The sequence below is a fragment of the Zophobas morio genome, unplaced genomic scaffold, assembly GCF_036711695.1.
Source record: "Zophobas morio isolate AGI-343-1 ecotype UQ-CSIRO unplaced genomic scaffold, CSIRO_AGI_Zmor_V1 ptg000046l, whole genome shotgun sequence".
NCBI classification, from domain to species: Eukaryota; Metazoa; Arthropoda; class Insecta; order Coleoptera; family Tenebrionidae; genus Zophobas; species Zophobas morio.
Window position 1 is genome coordinate 2,774,361 of NW_026972151.1, and position 18,749 is coordinate 2,793,109.

The following is an 18,749-nucleotide window of genomic DNA, read 5'->3' on the forward strand; positions in this document are numbered from 1 at the left end:
ATAAACACAATTCAAAGTTTGTCGAAATACTTTTTTGATGGTATGTATTTTATTTCAAAACCTGCATAATGTTTATCATAATTCGTTAAATGGACCTATGACATAACGTTTAATATTTTTTGTTACAAATTCTGAAGTATTATATTTTATAAATTGACCATTTTTCAAAAAAAAATCATTATAATTTATAGTTTACTCATGAACAAATCGTGTATGCAAACATTTGGAATAAGGAACAATATTTTTTTTCAACAAAAGTTTTTTTTCAAAATTTTATTGAATATTTCTTTATGTTTCTGCTTAGGAAAAAGTTAAGGTAGTTAGGTCCATTTACTAGAACTAAAAAAACTCCAAACGGAAAATCAAAACGAAATTAAAAGAAATTTATGCCAATAAAATTTCCATCTGTTTATCTTTGATGTTTTCCAACCAAAATAAATTTTCCTAAACGTTATAAAAATAAAGAAGATAAAAATCCGATGAGAAATTTCGGTGTAAGATTAAGTTTTCCGTTCAATTACCTTCTGCATTGCAGACGAAATTTGCACCGTCGTCCTCAATTTCATCCATCGTTGGTTGGATTTCGTCCTGGAAGGGAGCGAAAAAGGATCAGCGATTGATGCGACATAAACATGGTGTAAACACAATGCAGAAAATCGGATTGAAAACATTCAGAATAGACTTACTTTTACTGATAAATAAGACACCGATTTACTCAGAACAGAAATGAAGTGAATAACTATCTCTCTATCGTACAAGTTGTATTTTGCAACCTAAAGAATGCTCAAAAAACAACAGGCATAATGAGGAGCGGCTTCAAGGGTGGACCTAGCCCTCCTTGAAATCACCCGTGTGTGACGACGACGATTCACTAACAAAACATGCAAAATACAACTCTAAAACTTCTACTAGAAAGTCGGTGGGGGGGTGTGAGCCCCTGGCCCACCGAACACCGATTATAATAATAAAGAGACAGTCTAGAGAATTACAGCTCCTACAGAGTCTGCAAGGGAGATGAGACCACCAAACATCGAATAGAATCAACTGTAGGAAAGAATTACAAAATTGCACAGTGTTAGGAATGAACCTCTTGATTTTGCGTAGGGAGTGGTAGTACGCCATAACGGCTTTGAGGTTCTTCCAGCTCTGGGATGCCGCTTTTCCGCCCTCATGATGGTGATGGTCGTCTTTGTCCTTCTTGCTTCTGCAAACATCATCGTCTACTCTAGATTTCTAGTGGTTACATTCATGGTGCGAAAAGAGCTCGATAGGGTGCAAGGAAACATAAGCATTTCCGATGCAAGAGTGTACAAACTCCAATTATAAATTTATTTATTTAATTCGTAAGTGGTACGCCAAAAAACCTCGTCTTATTAATAAAAGTCATACTTTGTACCACGACCGGTTGTCTAGTTTAACACTACTTACCGCACTGCGCATTTGTCAAAAATAAATTGGATATTATGGGTCCTTTGATTATGGTGTAAACTGGTGACTCCTGGCCGCATATTGATTACACTGCAGTTTTTCTAGTAATCTTATCAATAATTTAATATAAATACCGGAAACCAATACATGCTGTGCACGTGCATTTTAAAAATTACATATGGAATTTGATTGAATGTAAATATGTTGAATATTTTCAATAATTTTGATTTATCGTTTCAGTAAAACTGTTCGCTGAAAATATTAAATATTTGTAATTCACGAACACTTTTTTGTTGCGAAATAAATGTCGATCGAGATAATATAAAATGTGGAAACAAACGTTTATATTTAAACAAAAACTTGCAAATTTTATCTTGTACGTGATTAAGGGTTGTGTTAATTTTAAGGTTGAATACTTTAAATTTTAGCGCTACGTCAATTGCATTTTTATTAATTTAGAATATAAAACTGACGTCTGTAAAATATTAGTAGTTGCTTACTTTGTATTGAATTTTACTACTAACTACAACTTGGAAAAAGTAGTTTCTCAACCGCAACTACGAACCAGGAATTGGTAATTAATTACAAAAGTTGTTAGAGATAGAAAAAATGTCACGGATTTAAGTTATAGAGTAGCATACATTAAAATTATTAGTTTCAACTGTACAGAATGTTTTGTTTTTGAGGCATAGCAAACGAATTAGTTTTTGAAATAGAACTCCCTATATATTTTTAAATTTTATCCTTAGCTGCTTTCTAGGCTTTATAACCATAATTTATTTTTGCAATTCCTATGCGACGTTGCCACGTTTTTTCAATTTTCTTGAATTTTTTACCAATGCAGGAGTTCACAAAAAAATCGCAATAATGTTATTTTTAAGATATTTGTTTATAAAAAAATGTTGGTTCCGATTGTCAAATATCAACATTTCGGATTTTTCAAATGGAACACATGTGCTTTATTACTGCATCTTACTCTATTTTTTATTTTCTTTCTCTCAATATGTCGGTGTCTCTCTAAAAAAGTAAACAATGGCAGTAACTATCAACTTGAAATATAGAAAATACGTCCACTCCTAAAAAAATTCAAGAAAATTGGAATAACTGGCAACATCAAATGGGAAATTTTAAAAATTAACTGTGGTTATAAAAAGACGAATTTTGGGAAAAATATCCTCTAAGTATATTTTTTTATAGGATCGTCCAATTTTCAGGTCCGTAGGACCATTTTTGTGGCTTGCGGATGAAGACAAAAAAAGGAGTTGCTAGTGATCACTGATCACACACTTACCAACTATTTTTGTTCCAAATAGTAGTTAGTAGTTGGAAAAAATTCAATTATTAACTATTGGTTGAAAAAGTAGTACATTTTTTAACTACACGTAGATCGCAGTTGTAACTACATTTTGCCCAAGAAATGTAGGGAGGCTTAATTTTAGCTTCCACACATCAATCATTAGCAAAGTTCTATAAGTACCGTTTTCTTAAATGTATTAACTGGACTAGAAAGTAAAAAGAGTAACGAACATCTACTGTTTAAACCTTTCTAACGAAAGCCTCCTTCATCCCCTTTGCTAAAAATCCACGTTTCGTCTAAAAAAAATTGCTTGTTGAGGTCGCAAAATAAATTTCTCAAAGTTTGTCTTTTCGATACAGTACGGACATTTTACGTGGTGATTTTCTGTTATTGGTTTGCCTATACTCAAAATCCAAATTCTTCACTACATTTAAAATTTGGTTCTGTTTCAAAACGGTCTCATTTTTTATATAGCGTACCTTGTGTTTAATGCCTGGAGTTAATGTTTGACTCAATTTTTACTTCCCGAGCGTAAGCAAAGGAAGCATTGTAATCGAGTCCGTCGGCAGTCTCTCTACTTTTACGTTTTCTCGATCTTTCATGACCCCTAGAAGACGAGGAAATAGGTCTCCCATTTCCGTCTGTCTGTCCGTCTGTCTGTCCGTCTGTCCGTCTGTCCGTCTGTCGGCCGTCCCCGATTTTTATTAGACAGATAATATCCGAAAGTACTGGACCGATTGTTGTAAAATTTTGTACTTGTATTAGGAATATCATGTAGATGGTAAAACGCTAACCAAAATTTGACTAATCATCCCTACCACTAATGCGATGACGTCACTTCAAAATTGTACATAATAAATGGGTCTTAAATTGTATAAAATAACATAGTCCTACACATGTAGTTTACGAATTGAGTTTTTACTCGAAACGTCCAGATTTTTGGAAAAAAAAACCAAAATTATAAAACAACATTTTCCTATCTAAAATGTACAAAATATGATGCGTCTGTACTTGTGATATATCACTCCATTCATATTTTTTGTATTTGCATATAGAGGGTGACTCAAAAAGATTAATGAACGCGCAAAATTAATTTTACTGATTTACTCAGGAACTACAAAACCGAATGCTTTGAAATCTTGAAGATGTTTTAAAATTATCATAAGCATGGTAAATTTTTGATCAAAATATATTTGGTCGTCCCCCCTAAAAAATTTATGACGTCACCACAAAATTTTGCTGAATAGATCCTACCTAAAATGTACAAGATATGATCAGTCTGTACTTGTGATTTATCATTCCATTCATATTTTTGGATTTGTATATACAGAGTGACTCAAAAAAATTAATGAATGCGTGAATTTATTTTATCGATTTAATCAGGAATTACAAAACCGAATGCTTTGAAATCTTGGAGATATTTTAAAGTTATCATAAGCATGGTAAACTTTTGTTCAAAATGTATTTGTTCATCCCCATCTAAAATGTGAAAAATATGATGAGTTTGTACTTGTGATTCATCATTCCATTCATATTTTTTAAATTTGCTTAATGAAGTCAATTTATTTTATTGATTAAATTAAAGGCAACACTTATTATTAGAATTACATTGGACCAATCCAATTTGGTAGACACAAAATTTTGTAAAGTAAAAACTCGTTTGAAACATAAGCATAGCACGCTTACTCGTATTTACATTTACTTTAACATTACAGACGTGCATTTGTTTTGTGCGCTGACTAGGTTCCGCGAATGTGGTATGGACATGTTTATAATCAACCAATTGTGAATTCCACAGTCAAAAATTAAAATAAAACCCAATGTTTTATATAATAAGCGGAAGTCGAAGCAATAAAAATCTCTAGACGACCATCGGTTTTGTTTACAGTTTCTTTGTTTGACTCTCACGTATGCTATGTTACGCTTGTCGTCTTAAATTAAGAATGCTTATACATTAACGATTTTCAGTTGTCTCTCCTAGTACACGCCGGCGCCGTATACGTGAGTAAATTGTTTCGTTATTTTATTGATTATTACAAATCAATATTCAAAACGACCCAATTCATTTTCCCGAAAATTTGGAAATACAATAATTTTATTCTTAGTATTACACTACATCTATCCCAACTGATATACGTGTCCTTGCAAAAATGTTGATGAAGTCATCGCAATTTTTTTTTAAATTCCCACTACAAAAATGTAATGAGAAAAAAAACACAATAGGCATGCAGTCGTCAAGTTTCCAACAGTGAGGGAAGTACTCTTTAGACCAATTTTCTGTTGTTTTATTAACTGATCTTATAACAATAAATTCAATACACACATTTATAAATATAAAACAGTTTTCCAAACTTATCGGCAGCTTGATAATGTTAAAAATTGAGGAGGTTGGCTTTCCTTGAAAATATTGTATTCGACACAGGTATCAGTTTAGCATGAGAGCTAATTTTGTTAGAAAGCTTTAAGTAGAAGGGGTTCACTACTCGTTTTACTTTCTAGTTCGATCGACAAAGCGGCACTCAATACTATAGAACTGGAATGATCGGTGTCTAAACGCTGAAATTCCACTTTCGTTCTAAGCTAGCGGATCTTTTGAATAAGTAGGTATATTAGTTGATGTCAAGAAGGGTCAAAGTTAGTTTGCTGTACTATAATTTAGAAGAGCTTTTGTTTATGGTTTTACTGAAGTAATTAGAAACTTCTTCGTATTAAAATTTGCTGTCCAAACAATTTTTAACATTGTGTGTCCTTATTCAACAGTCGAACACAACATTGTTTCACTTAGCGAATTGAGTTTTATACACTACGACCTTAGTTTACATTAATATTGTGTTGTATCGCTTTTCTTTTTCTTATCTGATGACTGATGAGATAGTTTGCGTCGTTGCTCACAAGTAAATTTTCCGGGAATAAATATGAGGAGAAATGCTAGGACGGCTGCGGTTCCGCTAGATTTTATTATACTATTTTGTATATCATTTTTGCATGTCATGTAGTCAGTACGATATTTTGAGAAGTCTATGTCTGGAGGTTCTTGCAGATTCACTTCCAAATAATGCAACGTTCTTTGCTTGCAAGACATTAAAACGACTATAAGTTAATCGCATAGAGAGAGTGGTGATAAGTTCTCCACAAAATGCATGATTCCGTTGGTTGGTGTTTTCTTGAAAAATCCTCAGACTGGTTAGTTTTATTTTTTAAAATAAGTTTTTTTGACATAAAAATATATTTTTTGTAATCAGTGTCACCGATACCATTTTTTTGGGAAAAATCCTGTTACAGTTGAAAACACAAATTTTCGATTTTTATTGGAAACAGATGAGGGATGCTCTAAAATATTGTTTTTGCTTGTCGAACAAGCAAAGTATCTACCTTGCAACAACATAAGAAAAAAATTCTTAGAATTCGAGACCGAATTGCTATTAAACGTATTAAATTTGACAAAAGGTGACACATTGTCCAAAAGAGCTCTCATCACTTATTACGGTGCCAAAATAAGAATTCATGAGGAAGCATGTGCTTTATTTAATCAACAACATGCTGATAGATCTCCAATCGCGTGATTTGCATGACAGACAACGGATTAAACTCACATATGGACTGCATAGTTGATAGCAAATTGTTTAAACTAGAAAATTACCATCCCTTCAACTTTACTTATTCGCAATCTTTTCTACCGAGACTTTTTCTTTCTTTCGCCGTCCAGTTGAGTCTTCTATTTCTTAAAATGTTGGTAATTTTGTTATTCTACGATCTTTTTGATTTTCCAAATGACTTTCGCTGTCGTTTCCTCACTCAACTTTCAGTCTGCTTCTAATATTTTCATTCCTGATTTTGTCCATTTTGGTCACCCCCTCTATATTTCTCAAGACTCTCATTTCACATGAGTTCATATTCTGTTTGAGGTTTCCGTAAGCACTATATTAGCATTTCTTTTCCGTTTACTCCACTTATTCCAGTTTTATTACCCTTTCGTTCTCCTTACTCGTGTTGATTTTCGTCGCCTGTTTCCTCATCTCTTGTCTCTGCCCTTATCCTTTCCTACTTGTTTCCAAATTTTAATTATTTTCTTTATTTGATTTTGCAGGCTATCTGTTTTCGGTAATCTATCGAGTACCGTTGTTTTTAGGTTGGGTTCGATATGTTCCTATTTATCATTTGTTCTTTGACTTACCCTGTTTCTTCTATTTCGTACGCTGCATCATTTATTTTCAATTTATTGTATCGTAAGTAAGCTGAATGCCCTTCGCTCGTACTTCTTTCAGGTGTTTTATTTGTATTGGAAGTGAAGATAATATATTGTCAATTATATTTCTTCTTTTTTTTCAATCATGAGACGAAACGAGGACAACAATTATTTATTTATTAATTGTATCTTTTCTTCTTGTATGTTCTTCGGGTTATCTTCATCTATCCGTATCTCCAAGCCCTTTAAATTTTTTGTACTGTTAAAAAAAATCTTTGGTCTTAAACTTTCCTTCATTTGTTTCACAAAAATGGGTTTATTTCTTCCTTCATTGTATTTTCCTATTCTTTTCACTTCATTTATTTCAGTTCCTTTGTTGAAATCAACCTTCATTGATTTCATTGCTTTACTTATTATGTTTTCTTTTGTTTCAAAATAATTCTCACTTCTTTCGTCGTTGATTGCCTTCACTGCAATATTCTTTTTCCTTATTTATCTTTCCAGCTTTTCTATTTTGCTTTTACTCCCTGTTCTTTCAATTTCATATTTTCCTTCCTTAACTGATTCATTTCGGTGGTAACTGTTTCTTATTTGGGCCATATTTTGATCTATGCGTTTGAACATTACTTCAATTCTGTCCACTTCCGTTTAGTATCCGAAAGAAAAAGTGGGGTTGCTATCAAAAAATCACAAAAAATTAATTTTTTCGTCAATAAGTGTAATTTTAAAAAATAAAATCGACCTGTACGAGGAGTTTTCAGGAAAACGTCAATTAATGGATTTTTGTGCAGAACTTTATCATATATAATAATCAGTTAATCACACAATCTGTACGCAACATCTCGAACTTTTTAAATTTGAAGCCATATTGAGTGACTTTATTCCAATGTTTCCTAAAGGAGAAGAGAAGTGAGTGAAACGATTATACAGATGGAGAATATTAAGAAAAAATAGAACTGCTTGTACCTTGTTCGTTATTTCCAGTTAGAGGAGGAAGTTTTGGGGACAAATAGTGCTTTTGAATCATGTTGGGCAAACTTTTTCTGCTAAACTAAATATTATTAGAGTCCGAGAAGCATAATTGTTGAAGTGTCGTAGTCATAATAATAAACAGTATATTTGAAAATATTAATTGTTATTTATCTATTTTGTTAATTACAAAAGATTTTGTAACTTTTTTGTCATTTGTTGTTTAATATAGCAGATGCTTGTCATTAATAGTCCATCGATCATCTCGACTTTAAAACAACTCGCATTGCTTGGACAGAGAAATATGTGTGCAATCTCGATGATTTATAATGCTATTTGTGAATTTGGTATGAGTTTAGTAAACTGCTTGACTAAATTAACTGGTGATTTAGAGGGTAACTGTGTATCACTTAAACAATTGACGTATTGATTTATGTTGTTTCCGTTGCATGATAACTCTGTGGAAAATTAATAGGCGATGATTCCATTTTCGAAATGCACTCAACCGTATTGTAATTGAAAATTTAAAAAATTATTGAGTGCTGACGGTCCATTTCAGCTGTATTGTTAGTAACATACGGTGAAAATGTAAAATAAGCCTTGTTCGGGAAAACGACACAATAGGCAATCGTTGCACGACGTGTCTTTAACACTACCACAACGGCAGATGTTTTTTTGTCACGTTTGTTAATATCTAACAGAGCGAGCTAATAATATACTTACCACTACATTGTACTTTTAACCTACGGCGTTAATTTCACAAATTATAATTTGATACAAAAAATTTTAATCATGAATATTAAATTTTAATTCAAATCGGGTCTTTGTGGTCTACTACGAGTAGTTCACAATAGTAGAATAAATTAATCTACTAAAAGCTTCTTCTATACAAAGTTAACTTGATAAGGTAAAAAATCGCTTAAAGTTTCCATAAAAAAATTTCTAAACCTAATTAGTGTTGTAAATTGCTACTAGTTAAGTAATATCATGCAATTATTAAACCTAAATTAAAAAAGTAGCAAACATGCAAATACTATTCTTTTATACAATGTGATCAACAAGCACTAAAATTCATTGATACCAACTGAAACAGTACTTGTTAATCACGATGTATTTTAATTAAAGTGCAATAAAGACAGTTTTATTGTAAAATTACTTTTGCGAAAATAATGTACAAGGTGTTTTCGCTAGACTTTACCCCCTTTTTCTGAGTTTTATTTCTGTGAAGATAAGTTACTGAAATTTGGGACAACTATATACATATGTACAAAAAAATTAAGGTATTATTAAATACATCGATGTCAAAAAAAATTATTACCATCTTTTATAACCATTTTTAAACTAAATTAAATTATCATAGCTTTTTTTAAATACTGCATGAAAAAATAGAAACTTTAACCATTTGGAGTTTAAAAAAAACTAAAAAGCAGTCAAATCAACGTTTACATTCCTAGGAATCAAACTGACAACTTTACAGATTATAGAATTCTTAAATTTGGATTATTTGGAGAATAACGCAGTGAAAATGATCTAAATTGCCCAAAAGAATAGATTGTAAAATGTTTGAAAACCTAACAAAAGTTGCTAGATGAACAAAATCAAGCCCTCAACAGTTTAGGTCTAAGTTTTTGTATCAAACTCAGGTAGAAATTTTATTTTAATTGAATAGGAGTCTTAAATATATTCAGCAGGAGCGGCTGGTGCCTGGGGGCACAAAAATTACAACGTTTACAAACACACTGGACACAGCAAAATAGTAATTTTCAATATTTAAAAAATTATCCGAAAATTTGTGTCATAGTTATCAAAAGTAATTTTCATCATCAAATGGAGTGCCATTTGTATAAAATGTATCAAATCTTTATCTAAAGATGTTGTGTCTTAAAACTTGGATATAAAATACGTTGCTGAAGTGGTGATAAAAGCGGAGACCAAATCATGCCTCATTTAGACATTTTGTTTATACCGTTGCCAGGAAACCGTGCGTCTAGTCGCTGTATTAAGCTAAAATGGGATCCTGCCCGAGTGACGACTACGAGTAACTCAGTTGGGGGATTACATTTTCATTGTGTGCTAGTGAAATTGTTTGATTTTAAATAAAAATAATGATCGTCCTCTGTCTTACGATCGTAAAATTTTAGTGAAAAATTTAGGGAGAGCCACCCCCGGTTTATTAATAATCATGATAAAACGAGTGACTTTCATAGATATTTTAATCGACATAAACAAGCATGGAAAATTTTTGTGGATGTGGGGTTGTGAAAAAAAAATACATTGTTTTGTTTTATGTGTCTCCTCAGTAATGATTTAAAATCAAAAGTATGTGGACAAGTACTTTTGTACTTTTCTTGAATGTATTTTTGTATTTACTTCCTCCACACAATTTCGTCTATTAATTGATAATAACAGCCTGTTCTATATCTTCATATTTAACTCATCAATCAAATTGTGTCCCCCCATTTCAAAAGGTCACGAGCCTCCAATGATATTCAGTTAGTCCTCTAAATTTTGTGACTACTTGAATAACAAAGTTTCTTTCAGATCTTTCAATGTGGTCTAAATATTAAAACATCCAGGGTTTTTAACGTTTTTCAAAAATTTTAAGATAGAGGGTTGCTATAATGTTTCTGATATCGGAGGTGGCTTAAACAAAATCGGAAACGGCAAATTGATGGATCTAAACTTAAGCTACCTATACGATTTAAGAAATATTATTAACAACCCTGTATTTATATCTACCTTTTCTATATCTCGTTTTAATATCAAATTAATTTTTAAAGTAACAAGTTGTTTCCAAAATTGTTTACAGTTAAGTGGTTTTAAAAAATATATTTTTGGCATCTGACATACACAACATTAATTCCTATAATATTCCTTTGTAAATAATATATAGGTGTTCCGAAATTTGAAAGTGGGAGGGGTGGTAAGTCCTAGGTGAAACGCCCTATGCATATGTAGGATTTTTCATCGTCAATAATTTTTAAATAATATCTCAAAATTATTATCCAAAATCTTTATAAATAAATATTCTAATGTTTGATCGTAGCACTTTCGGTTTCGTAGGAAATGAAGGCAACCTTGTTTTTCCAATTGAGACATTAGTGTTTCGTTAATACAGTAACAAAATTTTCAGTAGTAATACCCTTAGGGATGGAAATATTATGGGAAATTTCTTCATGAAGCACGTGTGTCCGCTGTTATAATACAGCAGAGGGGAATTAAACACCAGGCACGAGTTCTTCACAAGAAAAATTATCTGAGAATATTGCTATCAGGGTATTTGAGAATTTATAGACATAATTGTTTCCTCGAAATCTGATTGGTTGAATTTTTAATAATACGAGGGTAGCGCCAGAAATTCCCGGCCTGCCTGAAAGAAACGGCGTAGACTTACAATTAAATTTTATTTTTCAATGTAGTCCTCCTTGACATCAATGCACTTATTAGATCGCTTCAGCAACAATTCAATACATTTAAAAAAATATTCTTTCGGCTTGGTCCCAAAATGTGCCGAAACTGCAGGCTTCACCTCTTCGTCGTCTCCAAAATGGCATCCTCGAAGTTTTTTGTCAATTTTTTAAACAGGTAATAGTCAGTGGAGGTCATATCTTGGCTATAAGGAGGGTGATCGATTTGTTGAAAAGTTCAATCACGAATTGCGTCTTGCCTAATTGCAGCAGAGTGCACGGATGCATTGTTGTGCAGCACACCATCTTTCTAGTGAGTTTTCCACGTCTGGAGTTTCGAATATTTTGGTGTAATTTACGCACAAGTGCTACGTAATATGTCGCATTAACTGTGGTGTTGCGTTCTTTAAAGTCTGTAAGAAGAATGTCTTCAGAATCCCAAAAGATGGTAGGCATCACCTTTTTTGTCGACTGACAGACTCTGAACCTTCTTGGTGGTGCTTCTCCTTTTCATCTCCATTCCATCGACTCTGTTTTGTACTGAGGCTCTTAGTACAGAACCATAGCTTCATGCCCTGTGACATTTGTCTTCGGCGCGTCCACAGGATTTTCTCCAAAGAGCTCTAAAAAAGACTGAGCAGATTCAACACGACGCTGGCGCTGAATTGCTGGGAGATATTTAGGAACTCACATTGCACTAATTTTATTCATGCCTAAATGATCATGGACGATTCGGCGAAAGGTTGTATCTGAGAGTCCCGACTTTTGTGCTATTTCTTTCACCTTCAAGCGTCGATCACCTAATACGAGATCCTCAACAAAGGCAATATTGTTGTCCGTTAACACTTCCATGGGCCTTCCTGTTCTAGATCATCTTCCAACGTTTTCTGACCCATTCGAAACCGTTTTGACCACTCCTTCATCACAGAATAAGTCGGTGATTTTTGGCCATACACCTCGTCCAACCGATCTTTAATGTTTTGAGAGGAAATACCCCCTGGAGTGAGTAATTTTATACTCAATTTTCGTGACTTCTGCCATCGTGATGAACAAATGTGTGTTACCAAAAAACAATTTGGCGTAAGCTCCATTTTTGTATGTTCCAGACCTAATGAGACTGGAACTGACATATTCCTAAGATTTTGTCCTTCTACTGTACCTGGATCTATGCCAGGCCTGGAATATTTGGCGCTACCCTCGTAAAGCGTTCTTATTGGCTACCTGAAGTAAATTCTCAAGCAAATTCGAATTGAAAATATTTTCAACAAAGCTTGAAATCTTAACCACTGAAACAAGATTAAAATTAGAACTTTATTTTTATTTAATCGGAAAATGTGCGTTGGTGAATGGAAAAAAACTAATTTTTCTAACAAAATTTGAAAACAAAAACTGTTTTCCTTTTTTATAAAGTTTGAGGATCTTCCGATGTTTTTCAATAGATTTGAATTCTTAAATTTTTTCTCAGAATGGGTTTCGGATCCAATTGTTAACTTTGGAAACATTTTCACAAATTAGTTAAGATGAAACACCTGTATATTTAGTCACTAGATTAAATATTTTAGATAAAGCAGTTATTTTTTCTTTTAAATTAGAATAAATATACAAAAAGATACGGAACAAGATTAATAAACATTTTTGCTAAAATTTCAGCGGTTTTCTGAAATATTTCGTTATTAATAAAGAATTGGTTTCAAATTGGTTTTGAAATTATATACCCAAAAAATGAATTCCTCGTTAAAATTTGTTAAATTGTCTTTTGAGATGATGTTCTTAACCCAAGAATTTTCAACCAAATTTTGAAAGAAATCCTCCATGTAGGTTTTTTCTTTTTAATCTATGTAAAGCATCCGTATAAGTAAAGTTAAAAATTAGGCATAGTTATTAAAATACAAGCAAAACATGCCATGCTGCATTCAAAGCACTATTTATTTAACGAAATTTCGAAGTAATTAGTACCAGTTTTAGATAACTATCTAATAAATAACTTACGAATAGACGGACTGAAACGGGAAACCTACATTTTTGTATTACGTAAACTGTGAAAGGATAATTATATTGGAATACTTTCTTTTTTATATTTATTTTGGTATTTTTTGTTTCTTGCGATAACTGTATCTGCCACAAGATTTCCACACCAACTGTTTATTAAATAAGAAAAATAATAGTCCTAAATTTCGATGTCAGCTACAATTTTATTTTAATTTATTTGTGTTTGACGAACTTTGAAAGAGAACGTGACTTTGAAATATCTTTTAAACACGAGTACATTGTTAATATATGAGAATTTAATATACAGGCAGCACTGTCCGCTCTAGTTACATAAATGAAATATTCCCTTTTTAATATCAACGACTAGAGATTGCATAGATTTAAAACTAAAAGCATGCCATTACTCCCAAACGCACGAACTTAATTGCATTCCGTTAAAATGCTCCCTACACAAACTTCCACGTTATTCCGTGATTTATATCTTACAATATCGTTTGCCAGGCAGCACTTTTTTCACTAAACATAATTAAGTTGATATAACTTTGTCTCCATTTGCAACTTAACTCTCTAAAATTACCTGTTCATCTAGCGAGATAACCCGAATTATCGCGCACACAGTACGTGGTAAAAAGTGTTAGAGCAGAGGGATAGCAGCCTGGGAGAGACATTTATCTCTTCTGTTGTAGGTCGGCCTGCGCTCCCGAGATAATTACGTTGAAGGTGGGTAATATTTTCCAGTACTTATTGATTTTCCCTACCAAATTACCACATACTTGCCTTACGGGACATTCTAAATGAAACCTACCGTGAGGATTTACGAGGGCAATCGCTCAACTTGACGACCTAGAGCTTTTGCTAACTAAAAGAAATTTTCATAAACTCAGCGGAAAATAATAATTTCTCTACTTTAATTTTTTTCACGAAGATTAACGACTGAAATGTGGAACACCCACATATTATTTAATAACTACGATGATTCGTTAAAAATAACTTAAAAATGTGTTTTTGTAGGGCTCCTGCTTAATTCGACGTATGTATTTAAACTATTTATTTAATTTAATTTATACAGAATCTTTAAATCAATAATTTTCTACCCTACGCTCAGAAAATGGTAATATTTTGACGAATGTCCACTTACATGTCTTCTTGACGTTTCACAGCTTATAGAATATCAAAGTGTCGATCTTTCGTTCCGTCTGTCTGTCTGTTGGCGCTTTTAAATTGATCACGTCGTCTTAAACTTTTGTTGTTTTCAAAAATGTGCTGAAACATGCATTGGTTGCACTTCAGAGACGAAGTAAGTTCTGTCTAAACCACTTTAGTTCAACTTTATAGTAAGTACATATTTAGTGTTTCAAATTTTTTGTTACATTCAACGATCTGCGATATTTTTACAAAGCACCCTACAGGTGTTCCGAATTTCAGCAGGTGATCTTCATAGGTAAACAGTCGCAGTCGGAGTAAGTCTCCTTGCGTAGGTGTACGACAGAGGGAAAAGGGAAAACGTTTTGTTTATGTTGTCGAGGCATTCAGTCAGCTAGTGATTGACTCGGGGGTTGGTTTTAACAAAGAGATCAAAGGGAATCGAGTTCAATCAAAGGGGAAACGGTGAGAGCTACAATCAGAGGTGGGATCGAGTGGCAGACAGATTGTCGAGATGTTTTCATACGCTTGTTCGATTTTGAGGGAACCGAGCGAATTTACCTGCGGGTGTGTACATTTGTTATGTTTAATTAATTTTTGAGGCGGTTGTTTACAGGATGTTCAATACTCACTTTTTGATCCTCACAGGGTCGGCGGTTTGAACTCAGTGGAGTGTAATTTTTGCGAGAATGAATCCATTCTTGGTTGTATTCACTTGAAAAATATGCACTTTGTATGGTTTTGATTCTTGTTGTTTGATGAAATTTCCGCGGGAGTTTTTAAATAAAAAAGTTTTATTTTGCAGTGAAACACTGCTAATTTTAAATGTGGTTGTGGCATTATTTACAAACATTTCACGTACACAGACTATTTTTATTTACATCAACTTGAATCAACAGGTGATTTTTTTGAATTGGGATTTACAGCAACGGAAATGAGTGCAAACCTGTTAAAAAATTACATTCGCCTCTGAAGCGTAACAAGTGCATGTTAGGGCGTATTTTTGAATAAAGATTCAGTGATAGCTTAATTACATCCCGTACATTTTAAATATAATATAATGACAAACCTATATTAAAACAGTAAATGTTAATCGATGTTTTGCAGTCATTAAGTCAATATTAATGTGTTAACGTTATTTAAAGCTTTAACACATACTATAAAACTTCATTCTACCAAATTTTATTCCATTTTGTTTTTTAGAGTTTTGCTTGGGGATTGTTTGACAGAAAGTAAATAGCTTTTATTTCAGAGTAATCGACTATTACTCATTTATATATCGACTTATATCATTGCGTTATGAAACGCCAAGAAAACACATTCATTTTTTTTTTAACTACCATATATTTTTTACTATTTACCCTTTTTGATGTCAGTATCTGAATAATCGAACCTTAAATCTTGAAAACTTAGAGTTACTTAAAAATACATAACAACGCGAGCGATTTTCTTGGAGATCCATCACTTTAACGTTATTTTCATGTTAATTTTATACACACAAGGAAATCTCGGCGATATAATTGGACTCAAAGTTGATTGGAATTTAATATTTTAAAATACGTTGTGAGAAATTTCTGCAACAACATTTGTTTATGAATAATTTTAAAAGCTTTTTCACTAAAACAGGACCCTTCTGCATTTCGTCGTATTTATCGTAGGATTATTAGACATCGCCAAGTTTTAGTCCATTAGATTTTTTTGCGACAACATTCGAAAACTTAATGGAATGTAAACAAGACAATAAAAATCGTTACTTGCGTTCGTGATGAATCGCTTTTGTTGTATAAGTTCAAAATAAATGAAACAGCATTTTTTTATTTTTACTGACCTGGTTGACAGATGACCATTTGTTGTAATACGTACAAAGACAACAGAAATACGATAGCAATGAATAATATTGTTTAGATTTGTTTTTAAAATATTGTGTTTGTGAATTTTTATTCTTAATACTGTTCTTAGAGAAATATTAAAAATTAAATATTATTATACCTTAATTATGTCTAGATTCTGCTACATACTACTTAACTTAATATTGTTTAAAGTAAATATAAATTATGAAGAAAAAGTTGCATAAAATAATTATCATAAAGAGAAAGACCATGTGATAATAATTTGTGTGGCATAGAACATTTCTTACCCTTGCAGCTCAAGACAAAATTTTGAATGTCACCTTACCCCGTGTCATATCTGAAACTGAAAGTGTATTTTAGGTCTTACTTTTCTATACTATATGATTAAAAAAATTTCAGTTTAAAGGCGTGTGAGGCTCGAAACTCGATAAAAAGCCTTTACTTTCATCTTTTTGAATCATACAGTAAAAAAGTACAAAATCTAGTCAGACTACAGTCACATTATAAAGTTTGCAACAATATTATAATCATAATACAGTTATGTAAATCATATTTAAATGGTGAGTTATAGCTTCAGAAATGTTTATCATTTCCTTCCACATTAAATGAGTCGAGTTCCAGACAAAAAGTTTTCCCTTCCATCCGGACTTGTCGAAGTCGATTTTAAGGTCATTCGTAAACAAATCGGAATCTCGATAAAGAATAGCCCCCATTTGTTAGAACTATCTGGGACAAGTGTGGTGGAAATAGCGCATTTATTTTAAGCAATTTATTTCTATGTTCTGCAAGCGTAGTTGTTTCAACCAAATATTTCGTAAGTTCGGGCATCACCTTGTCTTCCATTTGAAACGATTGGATTAAAATGGAAAACACTTTTAAGCTTCTAATACAGCAACTCAATCAAAAAACGACACTGTCCGTGTTTATTTTTACACTAGTCGTGAATGTTTTATCGAAAAGTTAAAAATAACGTGACATAAAACCGATAGCACCAGCTCGGAAATCCATAAAATGAATTCTATTAGTAAAATATTTTATTGATTTCCTATAAAATTATGGCGCTGTCCAGTATCTATCCAGTTTTATCACCAAGGCTCGGATTATATGCAGTGGAAAGGTTGTAAAACATGCACATATGCACACAATAGGCAGAAGCGCATAGAAAACATTTTTTTTGTGCAACTGTCAAAAAAGTTACTTTTTATGTACTTCTGGGTTAGTTGCAGTGCTTTCACTAAACCAAAAAATTATGTAGTTATATCAAACGCCGAAATAAATGTCCGTTGTGACTGTAAGCGTGAAGTGGAACAATGGTTTAGTTTGAAGCTTTACACTTGTACATATGTGGCAGCGATAAACAAGAATAAAAACACTGTTTTTATTGGAATTGGTTCCACAACCAACGAAATTTTTTTAATGATAAATCAAGCGGTTGTATTTTTTCTGACAAATTGTGGTGTTTAATGGATAAATAGGGAATAATAGGAAAAATATCGTACACATAAATCGTCGTTCAGTTTGTTAGGATGATATTTTTATGTAGTTTTTTGTTAGAAAATTCATTTTTTTGTGTATATGTTTGTAATAGATCGAAATGTGATATTCTCGCGTTTTGCCAAAGTAATATTTCCGCTGATTATTATTTAAATTTATAAACAAATATGTAAAAAATAAAAGGAACGTGTTTTTATTTTTTTTTCTAATCGAACATTGACCGAAAATATTGTTTTACAGAACACACGTTTTTCATAAAGTCCGGCATTATTAATCACAACGTTATCCCGCGCTTAATTAAAATCTGCCACCCTTTCACAATCGATTTTTTACGTGGCGTTTGACCCCAAACGTACGACTATTAGTTGCAGCGAACTGTCACCCAATGCGATGTTTTTTATCAATCAACCCCGTCGAAAGTTTGAAGCCGGGTTGTTTTCCCTGCTGCGACGTAAACGGGTCGACAGGGTTTCAAGTCGAAAAACTAATATCGGACTTCTCGGTGGTAAATAATAGATGATGAAAGAGCAGGATTCTGCAATAAAATCTCCGAGAATGTGGACTAAGCACTCTTCGAAACTCGGAAAGGTACTTGCCGTGCGATTATAATTTACTACGTTTTTATGGGCGGTGTTAAAAATGTCTTGATTCGAAATTCCTTGCGGTTAAATTCGGTTTTAGTGCTGTGATGTGGAATTTGGAATTGTTAATAACGGAATGATGTAGCAGTTTTCTGGGGCTACATTGAAGAAGAGGGTTGTTGGAGGACTTTTCGTGAGGGATTATTCAGTAATGGAATATATTGTATTGAGCGTGTCCTGGAAAGTTTTGCACGGTTTTCGTCTTTTGTAAAATAAAAACAAGAAAGTGGAGGAGAATAAGTTTAATGACAAATTATATGCTCTATTGCGCTCTTTACGACTGCAAATTTAATATTATTTCCGAACAGCACACTTTCGTTTTTGCTGTTCGTACAGTCGATTCGG

The 18,749-nt window shown here is 32.7% G+C and overlaps 1 protein-coding gene and 1 long non-coding RNA gene across 12 annotated transcripts in view; one reads left to right on the plus strand and one right to left on the minus strand.

The window, feature by feature from the left end:
- Positions 1-18,749, plus strand: part of LOC135142399 (uncharacterized) — a 283,252-nt gene that overhangs the window by 38,794 nt on the left and 225,709 nt on the right. The window lies entirely within an intron of this gene.
- Positions 1-18,749, minus strand: part of Cngl (Cyclic nucleotide-gated ion channel-like) — a 360,771-nt gene that overhangs the window by 37,027 nt on the left and 304,995 nt on the right. For 9 of the 11 annotated variants that reach the window (XM_064074085.1, XM_064074084.1, XM_064074082.1 and 6 more), the window contains 2 exons: positions 16,595-16,612; positions 522-588 (listed from right to left, as the gene is read on the minus strand). In XM_064074085.1, the coding sequence (XP_063930155.1) occupies positions 522-588; positions 16,595-16,612 (85 nt within the window). Of the gene's footprint in view, positions 1-521; positions 589-1,087; positions 1,189-16,594; positions 16,613-18,749 lie in introns of those variants that run through there. The other 2 variants (XM_064074093.1, XM_064074083.1) reach the window with 2 other exon arrangements.